This window comes from Petromyzon marinus, chromosome 1 (genome assembly GCF_048934315.1).
Source record: "Petromyzon marinus isolate PM22_M1 ecotype Great Lakes invasive population chromosome 1, UKy_Petmar_22M1.pri1.0, whole genome shotgun sequence".
NCBI lineage: Eukaryota > Metazoa > Chordata > Hyperoartia > Petromyzontiformes > Petromyzontidae > Petromyzon > Petromyzon marinus.
The window spans coordinates 36172636-36197096 of record NC_133667.1 but is presented as its reverse complement, the minus strand read 5'-3'; the positions used below and the strand labels follow the sequence as shown (position 1 = coordinate 36197096).

Below are 24461 nucleotides of genomic sequence, written 5' to 3'. Positions count from 1 at the left end.
AAATGAATAGTATCGACAGTCGTGACCGCGATCTCTCTGCCGAGATTCACATCGCGTCCTCTCGAGAACACTTATGTCAGAGACGCGGAGGAGGAGTAGGTGTAAGGAGCAGGGGGAAGAGGGTGGCGGTGGTGTACGGAGGATGATGAGGTGGGGGCGGATGAGGGTAGCGGTGTAACGAGCCGGCGAAGGGGTGGAGGAGGAATGAAGAGAAGGGGAGAGTGGCGGTGAAAGCAGCCGGAGAAGCAGGACGAGGAGAGAGGAGAGAGGTGCCGGTGTAAAGATGATGGCGGGAGAGGGAAGTAAAGCGTCCAGGCAATTTCCTGCTCTCGTGAACATCGAGAATGCCGTCTTCTCCCGAGTGCAGCCGTGAGCCAGTAAAGTTGGCTTCCTCGCAAAATGCTTCTCATCTGTTCGGCCCCCAGAGGGATGATGGACTGAGTCAACCCCCTCCGACCAGGATCTAAGCTCGCAGCCTTCCGATTGCTGCGAGCCGATAACTTCCACCGCTCAACCCACCTGGCCGATCGGAGAGGTCCGAATGGGGGGCCAGGAGGAGGAAGAGGCTGGTGTGGTGTAGGAGGAGGATAATGCTATGAAGAGGTATGAATGGGGGAATAAGAGATGATGATGATGATGAGGAGGGTTCTGGTATCGGTAGGCGATGTGAGATTAATGGGGAGCGGTGGTGCAGCGGTTAGCGCTACGCTGCGCTACGAGCCCGGCGACCCGAGTTCGATTCTTGCTCACGGTCAACACCAGTGACGATTATCTCAGCCGGTCCTGGGGCTCCCCTAGGTCGACTCAGCCTCAAATGAGCACCCAGTGCGGTGTGTAAACATAACCACTCGGGAAAAAACGCCGGTCGAGCGTGGTGCTCACCACCAACCCCTCGTGTGCCACAGTGCCGGCCTTCATGGGTGCTACTCGCTAACGGCACTTGCCCCTACAGAATGCTCAGGCTATACGGGGGAACTTTGTCTTGGGGTGTGGGGGGGGGTTGACTGGAGGGTGACGTCAGTGGGCGAGAGCACGCGGTTGTCGAAGGCAGAGGGAGTGCGGGGGCGTGTGGTCAATGGACGGTGGTGGATGTGGGGGAGGGGCACTCAGCGCTGTGTGTGGGGGGTGGGGGGGGTTGTGGGGCAAGTGCCTCGGTAATTGACGAGACCGATTGACGAACTCGCCGCCTGAGAAGAAGCCACGGCTAATTAATTGCGCGGAAATTTATGGGAGGGCGAAATCGCTTCTCCTCTCTTCTTCTCCTCCTCCTCGCCGCTCGGAGCTCCGCGCGTCACCAGCAGAGCCCCCCTCGATTCCTGGGCTCGGAGCACGGGGGGGGGGGGACTCCCTCTCTCTCTCTCTCCACAACTCTCCCTCCCACGTTCGCTCTCTCGCTCTCTCTCTCTCTCTCTCCCTCCCCACTGTCTCGCTGTAGCTGACGTTGGTGGTAGTTGTTGTTTTTATTGGCGGTATTGTTAAGGGGTAATGATGGATCAGTTGATGATGATTTTCTTGTGTTTGAAGATAATGACGTCGATGTTCGTGCTGTTGCTCAGATTATTGTTGTTGTGGATGTTATTTGTTGTTGTTGTTGTTGCAGCTACGCCCTGACTGTGCAGGAGTCGTACGCACACCCCTATGATCAAGTCTACTACACGCGCTGCACAGACATCCTCAACTGGTTCAAGTGCACGCGACACAGGTGTGTGTGCCCACGTGACCTCGTGAGGGGTGGGGGCTGGTGGGCTTGCTCCTCCCCCATTTAACGTCGGTGTGCCCCCCCCCGCCCTGTTCCAACCCCCCACAGCTACCCGTCCATATAAAATACAGTCTATGCATCAAGATCTATATCTCCCCCATATATAGCCTTGAACAGACTGTTGGGGCAAGTGCTGTGAGCGTGCACCTATGAAGGCCCGCACGCCACACCAGGGGGTGGGTAGCCTTCGTCTCCCCAATGTGTATGTTTCAAACACCGCACCAGGTATTCGTTTAAGGCTGAGTCGACCTAATGGAGGCCCAGGACGCGTTAAAATACTCGCGATTGTTGTTGGTCGCGAGCCTGCATTGAACTCGGGCCGCCGGGCTCGTAGCGCAGTGACACAACCACTACACGCCATCGCTCCCTATTCTCTATCTCACACACAAACAAAATAAAACACTCCAACACACACACACACACCTCTGTCTGTCACACGCACGCAAGCATGCTCCACACATTCACAATCGATGGAACAACACGGGTGATTGGGTGGCGGTGGTGGAGGTGGTGGTGGGGAGAGTCGTTGATGCTGTAGGAGTCGATGCTGTGTCTCGTGCCGCTTTCATGAGTGCTCACAATGGGCATTGATTATCGCGCAATTGCGGGGCCAAATTAGCGCCTCTCCCGAGCGCGGAGCGCCACCACATTCATTACATTTACAGCCTCCGTTGTTAAACCACGCTTCGCGAGCCATAACGAGCCCACGCCTTTGCAGTCGAGGGGGTTGGCGGACCGCTCAGGGATTTACATAATTGTCATCTTCAATATATAATATTCGTTAAAATATATATATACAGGCTTTGCACTTTCCCACAAGAATGCGGGTATTGAGATGGTCAAAAGGGTCTCGTAGGTATTTTATATTATTTTGTTGTTCCCCAACCAGGCGACTGCCCATTCATGTGCTACGTTAATATATACATTATTATTATTATTATAAATTACATTTTATCAATAATACTTTTTTTACCCATGTACTATTAGCATCGTCCGAGATTACGATCGTGGTGTAGATGGAGCGATGAAATTAGTTTGTGTACAGGTGCTGGGCGGATCGATTGTTGTTGCATCGCAATGATCATGATTTGTGGTGGCGGCTTGGGAAGGGAGGCCTTCATCCAGCAGTGGATCGACCGTGGCTGAACGCAGCGATGATGATGACGACGATGTAAAGATCCGCTCGTCCGGCGTTTGAACTTGAGGCTTTGGCGAGTTGAGGCTCCGCTTTACTAACGCCACATTCAAATTCCTGCAATGAACGAAAATCATCGGAATTCAGCCTCCTGGCTTGACATGAGAAGGAAAGTTTGGACGACTTTGTTTGATCCCCGTGAAATGTAAATGCTTTTAAATTACACCCAGTGCCACCGATAATTTTTAAAAAAATTGGAATTGTAGATTCGCGTTTAATTTTATCGTCTATGTATTATTGGTTGTGGGGGTGTTTGGTTTTGTTACGAGGTAGCTGATTCCGGGTCCATTGTGCATGCGATGATATGTGGCTTTCCCGCACTCACTCCACTGCTGTGGAGGTAGAAGCGGGGGTTTGTCGATCACACACGGTTGTTGTGAAACTGCCGAAGAGGCGCCAGGAGAAGTAGGCACAGCAAATTGACGCGCCGCCTTTTTCTTTCCATCTCTACGGGGATAGTGGGTTGCCCCCTCGCGCGTAGGTTTTCTCCCGGTGACTTTCCTAGATGAATGAGTAGTTGTGAATGTACCGAGTGAATGTCAGGTCCCCTTTGAAACCAAACGCACGCAACGCAGAACAATCTTTGAGCGTCGCTGCGCAGATGTTAATGAGTAAAATAACTCCTCCTGCCCGCATTCGTCACTCCACATAGAACATCAACATTCGTCGGGAGGGCATCTTCAATCTTCATCAGCAGCATTGGTTTCGTAAAAGCAAACTCTGCGCCGGTTCGACATTCAGTGTCTCTTCAGCAGCAGAGTCGTGCTTTGCTTGAGTCAATGCTGGTGAACTGCCCAGATGTTCATAGGCAAGGGCCCTCTCTGTTAGGTGTGGCTCCTAGTTCGACGCACGATTAAACAGCACGTGACGCAGAATAATCATAAAGGGTCATTGTAGAGAATACTACGAATAGAATAAATAATGTTCCTTTACCGTATTTGTCTCCACAGATATCGCGTAAAAAACGTTTAGTCTCAATGGGTTTGTGGCCTGGGTTGCATAACGTTGATGGTGTTTTTCACGATGGTGACACCATCAATGTGTTTGTGACCTGTGTTGAATAACGTTGATGGTGATGTCCATGTTGGTGACACCATCGTCTGTGCTCAAATTCACAAGCTCCCGTGGACTGCGAGGCCCTAGCCAGGTGATGGCAGGGCACCCCAAGTGAGTGGAGGGGGTTCTGACCGCTGTGTGTGGATTTTGGAACGGCGATATCTCCACGCTTGAGTGGGGGTTTCTGCCACTTCTCAGGATGTTTCCTGCGCTCATCCACGCGGTCCGAGCTCGCTTGGGAATTGCAGCGAAGAGGGGTGGCGAGGGGGGGCTGATCGGTGTCGTCTGCGGGGGTCATCTGCTCAGTGGACCGCCCCTCTGTTCTGAGCGGCTGCGCGCGGGTTCTGAGCGACCTCCCCTAGGTCGGCTCAGCCTTAAATTAGTACCTGGTGGGGTGTGTAAAACATCGCCACAGGGAAGACAAAGGCGGCCTGGCGTGGTGCTGGCCACCCACCCCCTCGTGTGCCGTTGCGGCCTTCATAGGTGCTCGCTAACAGCACTTGCCTCCAACAATCTGTTAAGCCTACACGGGGGATCTTTGTCCTTGTGTGTATGTGTCCGCGTGTGTGCGTGCCTTTGTAGACACACCTCCGTGTGTCTGCGTGCCCTCCTGCCTGTATGGGGGGGGGGGGGGGGGGCAGCCACGTGGTGACACTCGCCAATCGCGCCCTTCACAGCTCCTGCTGCCCATGCTCTGCGCGCCCGTGGCTCGCGTGTGTCCCTGCGCGTGTGGGGAGCGGTGGCGCAGCGGTTAGCGCTACGCTGCGCTACGAACTCGGCGAGCCGATTTAGATTCCTGTTCAAGGCCACCAGCACCAGTAACGAGTATCTGAACAGGTCCTGGGCCTCTCCTAGGTCGACTCAGCCTCAAATTAGGACCTGATGCGGTGTGTAAACATCACCAACAGGGAGACAAAGGCGACCGGGCGTGGTTGTGAGTCGCTCTGATGCGGAGAGTTCTGCCGTGAGCTGTAGTTTCTGTGTGTGTTCATTCGCATGTGTGTGTGTGTGTTCTAACACTATGTGGGCTGCACTGTCGATGTGTGTATTGTGTTGCGTAACCACGTTTCAGCAGCAGTGGTGGCAGTGCCTTTAGATCGAGTGGCTGGCGTGGGGAGACAAAGGCGGGCGGGACGGTGCTTGCTACACCACCTCCCCGTGTGTGGGCTGAAATTTAAATCGGGGCTACATTAACAGCACTCGGACAAACATTGTATGACCACTTGAGTCATCCTTGACTTTGTGTGTGTGTACGTGTGTGTGTGTGCGTGTGTGTGTGTACGTGTGTGTACGTGTACGTGTGTGTGTGTACGTGTGTGTGTGTACGTGTGTGTGCGCGTGTGTACGTGTGTGTACGTGTGTGTGTACGTGTGTGTGTGTGTACGTGTGTGTGCGTGTGTGTACGTGTGTGTACGTGTGTGTACGTGTGTGTATGTGTACGTGTGTGTGTGTACGTGTGTGTATCCGTGCGTTTGCTGTGACAGGGTCAGCTACCGCACCGCGTACCGGCGCGGAGTCCGCACCATGTACCGCAGGCGCGCGCAGTGCTGCCCCGGACACTACGAGAGCGCCGACGGATGCGTCCGTAAGGCTCAGCAAGGACACACGACAGCACACTCGCACTAAAGACAAAGCTCACCCCGTGTAGCCATAGCTGGCTGCTGTTGGGGCAAGTGCTGTTAGCGAGCAAACTATGAAAGCCGGCACGGCAAACTAGGGGGTGGGTGACCAGCACCACGGACGGCCGCCTTTGTCTCCCTAGTCGCGATGATTCCACTCCGCACTGGGTATTCATTTGAGGCCGAGTCGACCTAGGAGAGGCCCAGGACCGCTTCAGGTTACCGTCACAGGTGTTGGCCGTGAGCGGGAATCGAACCCGGGTCGCCGGGCTCGTCGCGCAGCGTAGCGCCAAGCACTGCGCCACCGCTCCCCACACACGGTCACAACACAGTCACACACGAGCCACTTGTGCATTGGGCCGCCCCGAACAGGTGCTCGCTAACAGGAGGAGGTATTGCTAGTTGACGCGGGCTAAGTGGGCGTCGTGGGGGGTGATGTATTTGCACATTTTGCTCAATTACTCTCGGCCGGGCTCTCTCCCTCCCTCTCTCTCCCTCTCTCTGGCGACTGCGTTTGCTTGCTGGGTATGCGAGTGACTCACCGTGCCGCCGATGGGGACAATACCAAACACATGCAATCAGCGCGCTGATGCTCATGACGGAGTCAACTTGAAACATTATTGTCTCGGGGGGGGGGGGGGGGAAACCAGGCACCCTCATTGTCATCATCGTCATCATGGATCTCGATGATTGTTCATATCGTCAGCAACTCATTAGCACGAGCCATTGTAATGTGAGCGATTCGAGTGTCACTTTGATCATTATATTCATATCAATAATACAATGCCATTGACACCGTGATCATCCGCATCATCAACAACTCATCAGCATCAGTCGTTTTAATATCAGGAGCGTGATCAGCGGTGTCAGCATCAAACGCACACACGCACACACGCACATACACCATGATCAACGCTTCACGCGCACAGTTAACACGCGACCATATATGACCGCAAATGAGCAATGTCGTAACTTTATATGACGTTTTGGGTCATGACCCTCCTCCATCATAGCAGAGGGATCAATGACCAACATCGAGGCATGGTGAAGATAGAAACAAACGTGACCCCTCCTCCTCCTCGTCATCTCCACACCCCCACGTGCGCCGCCTTTGTCTCCCAGCAATGTTGCCGCTGCTGCTTGGTGTAGTGGTGGACGCGCCTCGTCTCCCATTGTTCACGGGTGCCGATGCGGGGGACTCAGGTTGCGAGCCCGGCGATTCACTGCTCAACCCAGAACCTCGGGGCATCCCGAGACACTAAGCATTGTCTGTTGCCAAGGAAACCAACAGAGCGGTGATGGTGGTGATGGGGTGTGATATTTGGGTAGGGGATGTTGTTTATTTGTGTGGTGGTGGCCAGCTGAAGCAGAAGGTTGCTTTTGTTTGGAGCGGTGGGGGGCGAGGGGTTTGTGGAGTCGGTGGTGGCGTAGGGGGTAGAGTAGGGGGGGAATGGCAGAATCGTCGGGGGGGGGGGGGTTAGTCGGCTTTGTTTTCTGTCGCGAGTCGAGGCTGCTGCTGCTGCTGCTCGTGAGAGTTCATCTCGGGAAGCGTTTCAGAAGGCGCGGGGCTCATTTGCCTCATCGTGTGACGCGAAGGCGCGCGTGTTAGGGTGCGTGTGTGTCGGTGTGTATGTTAGAGTGTGTGTGTGTGGTGGGGAGCGATAGTGTAGCGGTTAGCGCGCTGCGCTATGAACCTGGCGAGCCGGGTTCGATTCCCGCTCACGTTCAACACCAGTGACGATTATCTGAACCGGTCCCGGGCCTCCCCTAGGTCGACTCAGCCTCAAATGAGTACCTGGTGCGGTGTGTAAACATTGCCACTAGGGAGACAAAGGCGGTCCGGCGTTGTGCTGGCCACCCACCCCCTCGTGTACCGTTCCGGCCTTCATAGGTGCTCGCTAACAGCACTTCCCCCTACAGTCTGTTAAGGCTATATGGGGGATCTTTGTGTGTCAGGATATGAGTGTTAGGATGCGTGTGTGTCGGTGTGTATGTTAGAGTGTGTGTGTGTCCGGATGTGGCCTTAACGTGCACATAGCCTGGCACGAGCGCCGTGGTGACGAGCGCCGTGGTGACGCCATTCTTCACGGTCGTTGTCGTGTGCGGAGCGGTGGCGTCGTGATTGTCGCGCTGCGCTACGAACCCCGCCACCCGAGTTTAATTCCCGCTCACGGCCACCCAACACCGCTGATGAATAACTGGGCCTCCCCTAGGTCGACTCGGTCTCAAAATGAGCACCGCGATCATCCACTCGTCACAGGACATATGCCCGCGGGTCTCCGCGACGCACCACGCATTGCGAGCGGTGTGGAACCCGTGACTGGATGAATCGCGATTTAACTGAATGCGGAGCATCTCGGCACGCGAGTGCCGCCCCCTCCCTCCCCCAGTGACCACGCGCAGAGTCCCTCGCAAGGTCAGCAACCCGTGGCAGCTCCCGGCGTGGTAATGACCGCTGTAATTACAATAATAATGAGTCCGTGTGGAGAGCGTTAATATTGAGAGACGCGACTGAAGTAGGGATCAGAGTGGGTTTGGGCTGGTGGGCGATGGTGCGAGGAGAGCGAGGGAGTGAGGGAACAGGGGGGGGGGGGGGGGGTGAAGCTGCCCTTACGTTGCCACAACCGCAGAACCAAACACTCCCGAGTTTGAGTCCTCGTCGCGGGGTTTGAGTCGGGTGCCGCAGCATATGACAGGCAGAGTGACTGTCATGTGCCAATCTCATAGCAGTGTGTGGGTAAGTGCGCCCCGTAATGTGTCAATCGTGAAGGGTTGTCTGAATTTTTATTTTATTGGGGGGGGGGGGGGGGGGGGGTGGGGACATTTCTGAGAAGAATCTCTGCCGCAGTCGATCTCTGACACGCGGAGTTCAAGGTTCAAGTCGATTTCGTGCAACGACGCGAGAACTTAGGAGAGTGAGGCAGGTTCTCGTTTGTGCACCAGTGACCTGGGTCACCAATGAAGCACAAAGCAAACGAAAACCAAATAAAATAAGGGACAGCATTGAGGCACGTGAGAAATCAGCACACACACACGAAACAAGCCCTTCGACATGAGAAATAGAACATACATCAACGTTAGATTAAAGATGAATGTTAAATTCCCTGCAGCGCGTATCGACTCGGGCAGATTCTTTTTAGACGGATCATAGCAGAATAGCGAGTTACAGAGACATTAAACATACGTAGGGTGACTATCGTACCAATATGTAAACAGATAAGAATGTCAAAAGCAATTGCAAGTGATCATTTGTCGTAATTATCCTCGACTTAATCACACTGGTCTACAATTTGTTTAGACGTTGTCTGCTTCAGAGATGAAATATGTGCTGTTCATTATGGATTTTGATGTGCTGAACTCAAATATGACAATTAAAACAACTGATTGGCTACTGTTCCCAGGATTTAGATTTTTTTAAACATTTTACGTCTATGTATATTGTGTAGATAGTCGAGTTTTACTCATAAATTGTAAACCGAGGTCTTTTCAGGTGTTTATGGTTGCTTTACATGATAACATGTTACCTGTCCTGTTCATGCAACACTTTAAAAGTCAGTAAAAGGGTTATGTGAGTAAAATGTATTATGAAACAAAAGGCAAAAAAACTATTATTTATCTTCTTTGGTTCTTTCGGTAAAGTCACGTAGAATGAGAATAAAATAATAAATTGATAAAATTAAATAACACAATAATAATATTATTATTTATATAAGTACACCGCGTAGTTTAGTTCTCATTCGGTGTCTACTCGGCGCTTCTTGGCTTGTTTCTTGTGTTCATTCAATTGAGCCATCTCTTGTCACTGTCCAGCCATAGTCTGCAAGCACTGATGGGCTCCATTAGCCCTGAGAGCGTTTCTCCATTGTTGCAATGTCCTGGGTGAAATCACTCGCTATGCTTGTCGCTCACTGCTCCGCAGTTCGGTGGGGAAAAAATCTAGATGACAGTACAAAAAATGCATCTTTAGTGACATGTTGCAACCGAGGCTTTGTGTATGTCGTTGTCTGTCTTGTTTGTTTCCGAGAAAATGCGTTGCCAACAGCTGGAAGTCTTTCCTTGCCACACAGTGCACTGTCAAATGTGTCGTGAGTTCAACTGAGTCGCAGACGTGATTCTTCAGAGGCAACACATTTATTGTAACACGTACATACAAAGGGGTAACTGCACCTTTACCAGATACAGCCTGGGGTGGTGACCACCCAGCCAACTACTCTATATTGAGGAGTTACAGCTACGAAGGGTCGGACCCTCACTCGGGTCCTCGGCCACGTGTTGATGCCTCGAAGGACGTAGAGCTTCCCGTTTGTAGACGTAGAGCTTCCAGCTTGTAGAACCAAGCGACCCCGGTCCCTCTCAGCGACCCACCTTATATCCTCCCGAGTCGGGACCGGCTCCGCCCTCGGCCCCGCCCGCCTTCTCGAGCATTCTAGCCCCCTCTCGATCCCCCTCGAGAGCTCTCCCCGGACACGTGATCACCTCCGAGCCCCCCCCCCCACTTGGGGCCTTCTCTGTGAACACTCCAGATCACGTGTCTACGGGGTCAACCAGAGTGCCATGGCCCGGGGTAACCCTGTCCCTGGGCTGACACTCTCCCGCTCCCCTTGCGTGGTGCCCGCGCTATCCCAGCGCTCACCAAGCGCCGCTAGGGCTGGTACTACACCCGCCTACGGGGTGTACGCGATGACGGTGCATCGCACACCGTGCTGTGCTAGAGCCGGCCCCACACAGCAACCCACCCGGTGCTGTCCGCGATGTAAGAACATCCCGGGCTGGCACCATACAGTGATGTCACTACAAATGCATCATCTCGAAGAAGTTCCCGAATCTGAGGACCAACAAAGACACCTTCCTTTATCTTAGCTTCACTTAACCTTGGAAAATTTCCACGGAGGTGCTTGAAAGCTGCTTGTGTTTTGTCCATGGCTTTGACAAAGGTCTTCATCAGACCCAGCTTGATGTGTAAGGGTGGTAACAAAATATTCCTTGATTCAACAAGTGGTGGATGCTGAACACTTTTCCTCCCAGGCTCCAATGACTGTCGGAGTGGACAATCTATATTGATGTAGTGGGAGTCTCTTGCACGACTATCCCATTCCAAGAGAAAACAGCAGCAGTACTCTGTGTATCCAGTCTGCAGACCAAGCAAGAGAGCAACAACCTTCAAGTCGCCACAAAGCTGCCACTGATGTTGGTCATAGTTTATGCACCTCAAAAGTTGTTTCATGTTACCATAGGTTTCCTTCATGTGGACTGCATGACCAAATGGAATTGATGGCAAAACATTGCTATTATGCAGCAATCAGCTTTAAGACTCATGTTCGATTAATCATTGAACAGTCTCCACTCATCTGGATCATGAACGATGTTGAGGGCTGCCATCATACCATCGATGTTGTTGCAGGCTACAAGATCGCCTTCCATAGTGAAGAATGGGACAAGATCCTTTTGACGGTCACGGAACATGGAAACCCTAACATCACCTGCCCAGAGATTCCACTGCTGCAGTCTGGAGCCCAACAGCTCTGCCTTAATCTTGGGTAGTTCCAAATCCCTGACAAGGTCTTTCAGTTCACCTTGTGTTATGAGGTGTGGTTCAGAGGAGGAAGATGGGACAAAATCTGGGTCATGTGACCTTGATGGTTCAGGACCAGAAGTTTCATCCTCTTCCTCATCTGACTCAATGAGAATGATTCTGGTGCATCAGGAACGGGCAGTCCTTCTCCGTGGGGTACTGGGCGTATAGCTGATGGAATGTTTGCATAATGCACAGTCCACTTTTTCTTCTTTGAGACACCTCTCCCAACCTGAGGCGCCTTGCAGAAGTAACAATTGCTGATATGATCTATTGGCTCTCTCCAAATTTTTGGCACTGCAAAAGGCATTGATTTCCTTTTCCTGTTCAACCACTGTCGAAGATTTGTTGCACAAGTGTTGCAGCATACAGTGAGGGAAAAAAGTATTTGATCCCTTGCTGATTTTGTACGTTTGCCCACTGACAAAGAAATTATGAGTCTATAATTTTAATGGTAGGTTTATTTGGACAGTGAGAGACAGAATAACAACAAAAAAATCCAGAAAAACGCATGTCAAAAATGTTCTTAATTGATTTGCATTTTAATGAGGGAAATAAGTATTTGACCCCTCTGCAAAACATGACTTAGTACTTGGTGGCAAAACCCTTGTTGGCAATCACAGAGGTCAGACGTTTCCTGTAGTTGGCCACCAGGTTTGCACACATCTCAGGAGGGATTTTGTCCCACTCCTCTTTGCAGATCTTCTCCAAGTCATTAAGGTTTCGAGGCTGACGTTTGGCAACTCGAACCTTCAGCTCCCTCCACAGATTTTCTATGGGATTAAGGTCTGGAGACTGGCTAGGACCTTAATGTGCTTCTTCTTGAGCCACTCCTTTGTTGCCTTGGCCGTGTGTTTTGGGTCATTGTCATGCTGGAATACCCATCCACGACCCATTTTCAATGCCCTGGTTGAGGGAAGGAAGTTCTCACCCAAGATTTGACGGTGCATGGCCCCGTCCATCGTCCCTTTGATGCAGTGAAGTTGTCCTGTCCCCTTAGCAGAAAAACACCCCCAAAGCATAATGTTTCCACCTCCATGTTTGACGGTGGGGATGGTGTTCTTGGGGTCATAGGCAGCATTCCTCCTCCTCCAAACACGGCGAGTTGAGTTGATGCAAAAGAGCTCCATTTTGGTCTCATCTGACCACAACACTTTCACCCAGTTGTCCTCTGAATCATTCAGATGTTCATTGGCAAACTTCAGACGGGCATGTATATGTGCTTTCTTGAGCAGGGGGACCCTGCGGGCGCTGCAGGATTTCAGTCCTTCACGGCGTAGTGTGTTACCAATTGTTTTCTTGGTGACTGTGGTCCCAGCTGCCTTGAGATCATTGACAAGATCCTCCCGTGTAGTTCTGGGCTGATTCCTCACCGTTCTCATGATCATTGCAACTCCACGAGGTGAGATCTTGCATGAAGCCCCAGGCCGATGGAGATTGACAGTTCTTTTGTGTTTCTTCCATTTGCGAATAATCGCAACAACTGTTGTCACCTTCTCACCAAGCTGCTTGGCAATGGTCTTGTAGCCCATTCCAGCCTTGTATAGGTCTACAATCTGGTCCCTGACATCCTTGGAGAGCTCTTTGGTCTTGGCCATGGTGGAGAGTTTGGAATCTGATTGATTGCTTCTGTGGACAGGTGTCTTTTATACAGGTAACAAGCTGAGATTAGGAGCACTCCCTTTAAGAGTGTGCTCCTAATCTCAGCTCGTTGCCTGTCTTTTATACAGGTAACAAGCTGAGATTAGGAGCACTCCCTTTAAGAGTGTGCTCCTAATCTCAGCTCGTTGCCTGTATAAAAGACCCCTGGGAGCCAGAAATCTTTCTGATTGAGAGGGGGTCAAATACTTATTTCCCTCATTAAAATGCAAATCAATTTATAACATTTTTGACATGCGTTTTTCTGGATTTTGTTGTTGTTATTCTGTCTCTCACAGATCAAATAAACCTACCATTAAAATTATAGACTGATCATTTATTTGTCAGTGGGCAAACGTACAAAATCAGCAGGGGATCAAATCCTTTTTTCCCTCACTGTATGTGTGGAGCCCACATTTTGTCCTGATCTCCAATTTTGCAGCCAAAATAAAAGGTGATAGGCTTTCTTAACCATAGTGGTTATACTGCACTTTTGTGATGCAAAAGTCACTTCACCACAAACATAGCAAAAGTTAACTGCTTTGTTCACACAAGTAGAAGGCATCTCTGCTCACTTTGGCTCTACAGAAATGTGTCCCTTTGCAAAATCAAACACTGACAAATAAGAGAGCACGACACTATGATTTCTAGAGATGATTTAGGGCAATTTGTTCAGCAAAGGGATGTACGCCTAGTTATGATTGCATCATCCATGTACTCTAGGAATAGCATGATGCAATTCATATCATGTATGACGCAATACCAGGTTCAGATGACATCATTCATTGTTTTGCTCAAAAAACAAAGACTGTCCAAACCAGTCATAGATTTATTCATTGATCCAGTCAAAGATGTATTTTGGTCATTTCTAGTTTATATTGAGATCCCTTCCCTTTATAACTCACTTATCCTCCGCCATTCCCAAGTTAAGGGTCGTAGATATGTTACTGGGTCGTATTTACTGACCCAGTAAAATATATTTAAAACTAAAGCCAATCATTCAGTGACCCAGAATGAGTAAAGTTGGACGACATTTATTTCGGAAGCATTTTGGCTGTAGAGCAGTGTTATCAGTCATCGTCACAGTAATGATTGTAATCATCGTCTTCATCATCTTCATAATCCTGACGATTGTCATCATGGCCAATCATCATAATCCTGATAACCATTGTCATAATAAGCATCGTGATGGTCTTCATTATTATACAACGATATATGTCAAATGCGCAGCCATACGGGACTACTCACGGTAATATTTCCGACAAGATTCGCCGTCTCGTGACATGGTGCCTTAGAGCACAATGGGAACGAATTGGAGAAAATACCAAGCGAATCTAGACAAATACCACTTCCTTCCCACCTACCATACCTACCCTACCAATCCTACCTGCCATGCCTACCCTGCCTACCTGCCGCCTGTCAGCAGGGCTAAAGACAGCGGCTCGCGCTTAGTAGTGGCGGTAGGATGGCTGTGCGTTTGCAGGGTCGTCTTTCAAGGTCACGCGTGGCCGCTGAGGCCGCAGAGGTCGTCCTTGACCCTGGGCCACGTCCATGGAACGTTACCTACCTGGCATAGATGGAAAGAGAAACTTGGATATTTAGTTTGCAAAAAAAAATTACGACTGTTAAACATTTTGTAATGAACGATCCAGCAGCCTCGTGCATGCGCTGCGTGTACGCGTTGCGTGTAGGCACGAGACAAGCGATTGTTGTTGTTGTGTTGCCTCTCCGCGTGATGAAAAAAGGGTTGTGCGTTCTGCCCCCCTCCCCCCGCACACTCCACATCACCAACACGGCAACCCCCCAAACAAACAACATCACTTACTTACACTTTCAACGCCTTCACACACACACCTCACTCTGCACAACTGCCACACATTCTGACACGCACCCTCACGCCTTGCCACATACACTCCACCCACCCTCCTCCCCCGCGTTCACCCCCCCCCCCGCCTCCCCCGCGTTCACTCTCCCACTGACTCCCCCTGCCCCCCCCCCTCCCTCCGCAGCGCTGTGCCGAGGAGAGTGCGTGCACGGGAAGTGCGTGGCACCGGACTCGTGTCTGTGCGAGCCCGGCTGGGGAGGAGGCGACTGCTCCAGCGGTGCGTGCTGAACTTGCACGCACACACGGCCGCCTTTGTCTCCCCAGTGCTGATCGTCTTAAACACCGGTACTGTAGTCACGTTAAGGCTGAGTCGACCTAGGGGGGAGGCAAAGGACCCGGGGTTTGAAACCACTCCGCAGTGCACGGTGTAAGCCGTGGCCGCGAATCGAACTCGGCTGTGCGGATCCGCCAGGGCGGTTCACCACCTCGACCCTCCGCAGAGACACAGACGCAGAGACACCTCCACAGAGACACCGACGCAGAGACACCGACGCAGAGGCACCGACGCAGAGACACCTCCACAGAGACACCGACGCAGAGACACCTCCACAGAGACACCTCCGCAGAGACACCGACGCAGAGACACAGACGCAGAGACACCGACGCAGAGGCACCGACGCAGAGACACAGACGCAGAGGCACCGACGCAGAGACACCGACGCAGAGACACAGACGGAGAGACACCGACGCAGAGACACCGACGCAGAGACAGACGCAGAGACACCGACGCAGAGACACCGACGCAGAGACACAGACGGAGAGACACCGACGCAGAGACACCGACGCAGAGACACCGACGCAGAGACACAGACGCAGAGACAGACGCAGAGACACCGACGCAGAGACACCGACGCAGAGACACCGACGCAGAGACACAGACGCAGAGACACCGACGCAGAGACACCGACGCATTAGCTAGGAGCAGGGGAAGGAAGGGAGGAGAGAGGGGGTCTCTGTGTGAGAGGATAGAGGGATCATGCCTGAATATAGTCCGCCAGAGATCTCCCCCACGCCCCCCATCTAACCTCCTCTCCTCCCCACCCCTTTCACCCCCCCCCACCCCCTCTTTACCCACCCCCTCTCCTCCCTCCCAACGTTGATCCCACCTAAAGCGATTGTCAAAGGAAGATGTAAAATAAATAATAGTGCCGGGTAATTTATAGGCTCAGTGGGCTGTCGCTACAAAGCGATCCGATGCTGAGACTGCCTCGAGAAGGAAGAGCCCTCTCGCTGGATCCCAGTGGATAAACTAGAGGCACATCGCCTTTAACCAGAATAACAACAACAACAAGATGCAAAACCATACTCTTAAGTGAGCCTCCATTTTTGCCAAGGGCTTGGACTGCACAAAGAACTGAAACCCGCAGACGCCCGCCATGAAGCTGGGTCCATTATTCTGCGATCCGGTTGCACGCATTGGTTGCATGCACCTGAATCGCTTATGCGTGGACGTTTATTGCAACCAGTTACGAGGAGTTGCGCAATCAGTTGCTGCTTACGGTAGAGACAACAGACTCGACTTTCAATAGTTGATCTGCTCGACGATTTGTAGCGGCGGCCTTCGTGGCCACGTGCTTGCACGTTTGCGCAACTGTGATTGGCCGTCACAATTCTGAATGCAGCATTGCATTTCCACTTTGTTCGCTACGATGTGGACAAAGCATTTGCAGGCGAGTGAGTTGCATGCGCGCGATGATTTCGAGAGCGATTTGGTTGCTCCGCCGATTGCTCAGGTTCTTCTTGCCGCCGACGTCATCATGCATGTACCTAACCTGGCACGCAGGGACCACGCGAGTGCTCACGTGTCGCTCTTAGTAGCGCCACCGCATGATCGAATGTAGCAGCGAGGGGTGGTGGTGGTATCTGGTGGTGGTGTCTGGTGGTGGTAGTAGCGAGTTGTGGTGGTGGTGGAGTGGTGGTGGTGTCTGGTGGTGGTACAGATATAATGGGAGGCTAATCGATGCCCGGGTGCGGTCAAGGGATGGCTCCCTATTGCTCAACCACGTTACGTATGCTGATGATTTGGTAATAGCTGCTCAGTCAGAGGAGGAGTTGGAGACGCTGCTGCTGAGACTGGAGCGTGCCACTAAGAGGTGGGGCCTTACCATCAGCACCACCAAAACTAAGCACCTGCCTGGGTATTTTGTACCATCGGACACTCCACCCCCACAACTCCCAATCGGTGATGGGGCAGTTGTGGAGGGAGTGGAGAGTTTCCCATACCTGGGCAGTGTGCTTATGACTGACTCCAGTTTAACAGCAGAGGTCTCACTCCGAATCAGTCGAGGGGCAATATCTTTTCATCGGTTGCGTAACGCTGTGTGGAAGCTACCTGGTCTGTCGCTCCGCACTAAGCTTCAGGTCTTCTCGGCCACGGTCATTCCCTCCCTTCTCTACGCTTGCGAAACGTGGACCCCCCTAATGGAACATCTTCGCCGGTTAGAAACATTTAGGCTGGCCTGCCTACGATCCATCCTGGGTTTAACCAGACTGGATTGTGTGAGGAGCTCACAAATCCTTGAAAGATCTGGGCAGGGTCCCATCGGTGAGCTCCTCCGGCAGGCAAGGCTGCGATGACTGGGTCATGTAGCCCGCATGCACAGCCACCGCATGCCGAAACAACTTTTGTTTGGCCGGATTGAGGGGGCCAAGCGGGCGCGGCACGGGCTAGAGAAGAGATGGAGTGATGTGGTACAGGAGGACGTGGAGCTGAGTGGACTTGCCGATGACTGGTACCAGCGGTGTCAAGATCGGCCTCTGTGGAGGAGGCTCGTGAAGGATGCTACTGGGCAGTTGGAGGCAGTCGCCCTCCAACAACAGCGGAGGGCGGAGGAGCGACGCTCAGAACAACGAGCGGAGCGCCGGGTGGCTAAAGCACAGCAGGTTGGCACAGTAGGGGGCACAGGTGGTGCATCAGCCAGTCATCTCAGTCAGTTGACCCGTGGCACCTGGGTCTGCCCCGTGACCTCCTGCCAGCGGGCGTTCGACACTTCACGTGGCCTCAGGGTGCACATAGCCTGGCACAAGCGTCGTGGTGACGTCACCGCCACTTAGTGGCGAATGGCGGTTGTTGTTGTTGTGTCTGGTGGTGGTAGCAGCGAGTTGTGGTGGTGGTGTCTGGTGGTGGTAGTAGCGAGTTGTGGTGGTGGTGGTGGAGTGGTGGTGGTGTCTTGTGGTGGTAGCAGCGAGGGGTGGTGGTGTTTGTTGTCGTGGTGGAAGCAGCGAGTTGTGGTGGTGGTGTTTGTTGTTGTGGTGGAAGCATCAACGGCTTTGGCCACAATGACGTCTTGATCCTGATCGGCATTGACATGTTTCGGCAATTTAATATTAATGCATTAATACGAGAATTAATAATTAACTTCACATTATATTGCGAGGTTATTCATTCAGGAAAGCATCACTGATTGTTTGACGGTGGTGATGGTGTTGATAGTGATTATAATGAAGTTGTGGATGACGACGATGATGGCAGAAACGGTGGTGATGATGATGATATCGATTATGGTGACGAAGGGTAATATGTTGATGGCGACGATGATGATGGGGATCATGTTTGGTGATGAAGGATGGCGATGATGATGATGATCATGTTTGGTGATGAAGGATGGTGATGATGATGGGGATCATGTTTGGTGATGAAGGATGATGATGATGGGGATCATGTTGGGTGATGAAGGATGATGATGATGGACTGAGTCGATCCCCGACTGAGATATGACCTCATGACCCCGCAGACTGTGAGCCGGTGTCCCCCGTGCGGAATAATCGCGAGCCTCTCGCCGCCGTTTACCGCGACGTGACGGGCACGTGATGAGCTCGCCTCCCCGTGTCCCTGATTCCCCCCCCCCCCTCCACCATCACCCCCACCTCCTCTCCTTCACAGCCCCCCACTTGAGGCTTCTCCAACGCCGCCGCCACCCACCTTGACCCCCCTTTCGACCCCCATTTCAAAGAACCGCCCCCCCTCTCCCTCATTCCCCCACCTCCTGCCCCCCCCCCGCTGCCTAAAACTCACCTTGACCCCCATTCCACAGAACCATCTCCCTCCCCCACTTCTTCCCTCCCTCCCCCCATCCGCACTTAGTTTTTGGACATACGGTACGTGCATGCATAGAGACAAAGATAAAGATCCCCCATATAGCCTCAGCAGACTGTTAGGGCAAGTGCTGTTAGCGAGCAGCACCTATGAAGGCCGGCTCGGCACACGACGGGGGTGGGTGGCCGTCACCACGCCCGGGCCGCCTTTGTCTCCCCAGTGGCGATGTTCACGCAACCGCATCGACGACTCATTTGAGGCTGAGTTGACCTAGCGGAGGCCCAGGACCGGTTCAGATAATCGTCGCTGGTGTTGGCTGTGAGCCGGATCACGCCCTGCTCCCCCTCCCCCCCCCAGGCTGCGCCAGCGACCGCTGGGGTCCACACTGCAGCCACCGCTGTCAGTGTCTGAACGGGGCTCGGTGTAACCCCTTGACGGGGGTCTGCGACTGCGCCCCGGGGTTCCGGGGAGCCCAGTGCGGGGAGCCGTGCCCCCCCGGGACGTACGGACCGGGCTGCCTCGCGCCGTGTCGCTGTCACAACGGGGCCACGTGCCACCCCGCCACGGGCCAGTGCGTGTGCCAGCCGGGGTTCACCGCGCCGCTGTGAGGAATCGTCGCTTACAATTGAATCGACGGTGGAACATGAATCGATCGTTCGTTCGTTCGTTTATTTGTATGTTTTGCCGTCTGTTCTTCGTACGGTTGCTTTTCCCAATTGTGCCCATCGTGTTCATCATCCCATCGGTGGATTAAGAACGGCTATGGTTTACCATCGTCGTCGTCATTCTTTTGAGATGCCATCTGAGTGGCCACTTTGTGATGCCATCTTTATGATGCCGTCTTTATGATGCCATCTGAGATGCCATCCGAGGGACCACGTTATGATGCCATCACATTCAAGAACAATCAAGAGGTGATTTGTTCTTGACACCTGATGAAGATCGCTTGCGTTGTGATCGAAACGTCGTGATTGTTTTTTTGTTTTAATATAATTTTATTGTATTTCTACATACGTGACTTTACCGAAAAAAACAATGAGTAACGAATTAACTCTATCCACGCTGCACGCACCCCATGATTGTTAAACACAGCCCGCGTTACGCGCAATGCCATTCACGTTGTCTGCGTCACGCGGAACACGTGAACGCGCGCGCGCACACTGAAATATCAGTATTGGTTTGAATTGGCTCTATGAACGTAGACATGGTTGTTTAGGAGCGGAGTTTTGGAATCGCTGGGTCAGGTCTATGTCGCTATGGATGCCGTGACGGCAGGAATTGCGGCTGGGTCGTCACGCGACCCTTTTCTCTGCCTCTCTCTGCCTCTCTCGCTGCTGTCAGATCCTTGCTCTCATCGTCGATAGCCCGCGACGGGACGTGGAGGGGGGGGGGGGCGCTTTAAGCCTCGCGGCGTTTCCTTTCTCTTGGGAGCGGGTGGGAGATCCCCCGCGAGCATGAGGCGGATGGGTGGGCGTTGATCCGATATCAAATTGGAGCGGGGCGCTTTGAAGGATTCAAAGAAAGCTCCACTCCGCCACCAGAGCCGTCCCTGGGGTACGACGAATCGGGGAGATTGCCCCGGGCCCCACGCTTAGGGGGGGGGGGCGTTTGGACGGCACGTCAGATATAATACTTCCGGTGTGAATTGCCCCGGGCCATGCATCCCCCCTATGGACCTCCCAGCCTGCCACCCCCAGGCGATAGCGCGGCGCCCCGAGGCGAGCGTGATTGGTTGAATGCCTTCCACGTAGAGACGTAAATCACGGCCACCATCATCATCTGGTCGCCGGTTCGATTTCCCGGCGCGGCAGTTGAAACGGTGGGCAAGTTTATTCAATCCCCTGCCCTCCACCCTCTCCCCGCTACTACCCCACCACAGTTCGTCCATGGGCAGGGTCGTGCGTGGTGGGTAAAAGTGTAGGTACACCGACCCCTATAACATTACAAAATTACCCGCAAATTACTCAAATGGGATGATACTCATACACAGCAGCAGCAGCAATGATCGCCCACCTACTGACAGACGAATGCCCAAGGTCACGCTTGCAAATGAGACTCCCTTGGACCGTAGAGTAAACCCACTGTAGTAGTCTGTGAACTTTCAACGGAGGAGGAGGAAAATCAAAAGGACACGAACTCTCTCTCTCTCTCTCTGCTGAAGCCCTCTCCTCGTGGTCAGCAGCAGCATCAGCAGCAGGACCTCGACATTGGCATCGGCATCTTGAACCAAGTTGCTGGCATCATACGCGAGAATAGAACCTCACCTCCCCATTCCTCACATCATGTCCCCCCCTCCACCTCTCCCTCAACTCTCTCTGCCCCCCCACCTCCCCGTGGCTGGCCCGTGGCGCGTGCAGCTGCGACGAGCGATGCGCAGGGGGCGTCTGCGTTGAGGAGGCGAGGTGCCCGTGCCAGAACGGAGGCTCGTGCCCTCAGGGCACGGCAGGACCGTGCGTCTGTGCGCGGGGGTGGACGGTGAGGACGTCCCCGTAGCTCGTTCACATCCTCCACGGGACAGCAGCAGCAACATCATCATCGTCACCCATCATTCATACGGCACCAGCAACCACCATCATCATCATAGCCACCCATCACTCATACGGCACCAGCGGCCAACATCATCATCATCATAGGCACCCATCACTCATACGGCACCAGCGGCCAACATCATCATCATCATAGGCACCCATTACTCATACGGCACCAGCAGTTGCCATCATCGTCGTCGCCATCATTACGAACTCGATACGTCTACCAGATATCACCCCTCACTCTAGATACTCACTGGATATGAGGGTAATCGTGACACCTTCACTCAATATCGCCATCACCGCGAGACCTCCACCGGATACATCCACCCACACCGTCATCTCTACAATACACCAGACTTACAAATCAACTCCATCAGATCTCGTCATCACCATCCATCGCCATCTCTATGTCAGCTCTGTACGTCAACCAAACATCATCATCATCATCATCATCATTTCTACGCTACCACCAGAAGTCATAATCTCCACACCTTCATTATAGATTGGACCATGATATCGACAGCTCCACCATATATCATCATCGAGCATCTCGATATCATCTGTATATGTCTACCAGACATCATCACCACCATTTACACACCTCGACCATCTCTACACTTCGCGTGTCACCTCGATTCCATCCGCGTGTCGAATTTGCAGCAACAAGGCAGTCGTCACAGACACTCGTGGTTTTGTCAATGACACTGGCGAAAAAGATCCAACCCCCAACACCATAACCAGCTTTTCTCTTGTAGCGACGCAGGCAGGAGCTTCTTTTGAAAACTAATTTCTTTAGAACCGCATTTTGTGTTCAGTGTCGTGTCCTCTGACTAGCGCGGCTAGCTACGTACGGTGTGAAAGAAGTTCAACGTACATCCATGAACATGAGCTTGAGTGCCTGTTAATGATAACAACTACATATTTTAGCGTTACGGTCAGGAACCCAGTTGTATCAATATCGTGAGCCATTCCATGCAACTCTTTGCCGAATACCATCATCATCATCAGCCGCAGCAGATGCGGTCCTGTTCAATCCACTGCTGGATGAAGGTAACATCCTAGCCGCTGCCACCTCTGCCGATCATGCGACGCAGCAAACACAGCCAGCAGCTGCATCCCCACGTGGCGTCTGCTGCCCACCCCCACACACAGCGGCCACGATCTCATTTCGGTACAAGCGCCTTCTTCCCTGTGTCTCTCTCCCTCTGTACCCGCAGCCTCTCGCTCCATGCTCCGCTGGGGAGAATGATGAAAATATCCTTCCCCGCCGCGGGAAAGAGTCAAGCAAAAACGTTTACTCTTTAAAATAAGAGGACAGTTGCGTTTAATGCAGAGAAATGTGCCCCCCCCCCCACCCTCTTATGGTGAGGCCTCTGGAAAATAAAACTCATAAACTGTTGACGCGGCGCGAGAGAGCGAGAGGATGCGCGCGCGTGATTGATTGAGAGGCCGTGATGGATCGCGTGCGCGTGAGCGACCCTGCATTGTGATCTCCGTGTCGCGTCTCCCGTTCTCCTTCTCTCTCCGTCTCTCCCATTTTATTTCCTCTCAACTCTCCATCCATCCATCTCATTCTCTCTCCGTGTCTCATTCTTCTCCTCTCCGCTCTCCGTCTCGCTCCTGCGTCAACTCTCCATCTCTCTCCTTCCCTCGATTCCTCCTCTCTGCCTCTCTTACTCTCTCCACTTTGATATTCCCCCCCCCCCCCCCCCTCTGCGTCTCTCGTTTTTTCCTCTCCTTTCTCTGTTTCGCTCCTCTCTCAACTCTCGACCCCTCTCTAAATGTATCTCTCCTCCCTCCGCCTCCTCCTCCTCCTCGCTCTCTCTCTCCTCTTGCCCTTCACCGGGATGCATCTCTCTCTCTCTCACGTTTCAGCCGATCAGACAAAACTTCGGTTATCTTGTTTAAAGTTGATTTTTTTTAATCAAATCAAATTTTGTAAAATATTTTTGTTATTGATTGGTGTCACTGCCAAGTTATTGTCAAGTGGAGCAAAGCGAGTCAAGGAGGCGGACAATGTTCTCCTGGTCTCACCGTCTCCGATGTCCCTCCGATGTCCTTGTCGCATGCTCCCCTCGTCTCTCTGATCTCCTGACCCACCTGTTCTCATTCGCTTATCTCACGGTCTTCTTCACACATCTTCTGATCTCCCGAATACCGTCGCTCCTGGTCACCCCGATATTTCGATCTTCCGATCACCTGATGGTCTGGCGTCCTGATCTGGTCTCCTTATCTTCTGATCTCCTGATTCGATCTCCTAGTTTTCTCCTGATGTGACGTTGTGTTCTCCCTAGTCTCCTTGTCTATCCGGGTCTCATCGTCTCTTCATCTTCCGATCCCATCTCACCACAGCCAACGCAGTATCATCAAATACAATGTTGAATCCTAGTTTCCTGATCTCCTTATCTCTCCGAATCTCAGAGCCTCCCGATCTCTTTCCGATTTCCTGATTCCCTTCCGGTCACTACAATCCCCCTTTTCTCCCCGGTGACCCCAACCCCCCCCCCCCGTACCCCCCGCCCCCTCCAGGGGGCCGCGTGCGCCGTTCCGTGTCCCCCGGGCCGCTTCGGCGACAGCTGCGCCGAGCGGTGCCGCTGTCACAACGGGGCGCAGTGCGACCACGTGACGGGGAGGTGCACGTGCCCGCCAGGGTACACCAGCTCAAGGTACTCACTCGCACGCGCTCAAAGACACCCCCCGGTGTGGCGTCCAGCCAGGCTGTTGTGGGAAGTGCTGGATGGGGTGGTGGGGCCAGAAACACGCCCGGCCTCCTTTGTTTCCCCGTTGACGATGTTTTCATTTTCGCATTGCACGGAGTACGGTACTCATCCAAAGGTCCGCGTACGTTCGTGAATAACTTCCCCGCTGATCGAGTGGCGATTGCTCTGTGTTGTGCATGACCAGCAATTGAACTAAGGTCGCATGGGTTCGTTGCACCAAGTGCGAACCCCGCTCCTCCACCGCATCACAACAACAACCACAACCACCCCACCACCACCACCATCTGCTGTGTCTGGCAAGGCCACCCTCCCTTCTCCTTCCCCTCTAAGCTCCCCCCCCACCCAGATCCCCCCCCGCCCCCCCGCCATCTCTCGCCACGCTCTCTCGAGGCCGTGCGCACGCGTCACCGAGCGCGTGTGAGTATGGGGAGCGGTGGCGCAGCGGTTAGC

At 52.9% G+C, this 24461-nt stretch overlaps 1 protein-coding gene across 6 annotated transcripts in view; it reads left to right on the top strand.

Annotated features, from left to right (window-relative positions):
* The window catches only part of LOC116941918 (uncharacterized), a 122745-nt gene that overhangs the window by 38031 nt on the left and 60253 nt on the right, over positions 1-24461 (top strand). For all 6 annotated transcript variants that reach the window (XM_076067679.1, XM_076067686.1, XM_076067693.1 and 3 more), the window contains 6 exons: positions 1601-1702; positions 5495-5595; positions 14849-14941; positions 19118-19364; positions 21118-21235; positions 23821-23957. In XM_076067679.1, coding sequence (XP_075923794.1) covers positions 1601-1702; positions 5495-5595; positions 14849-14941; positions 19118-19364; positions 21118-21235; positions 23821-23957 — 798 coding nt within the window. The remainder of the gene's footprint in view (positions 1-1600; positions 1703-5494; positions 5596-14848; positions 14942-19117; positions 19365-21117; positions 21236-23820; positions 23958-24461) is intronic.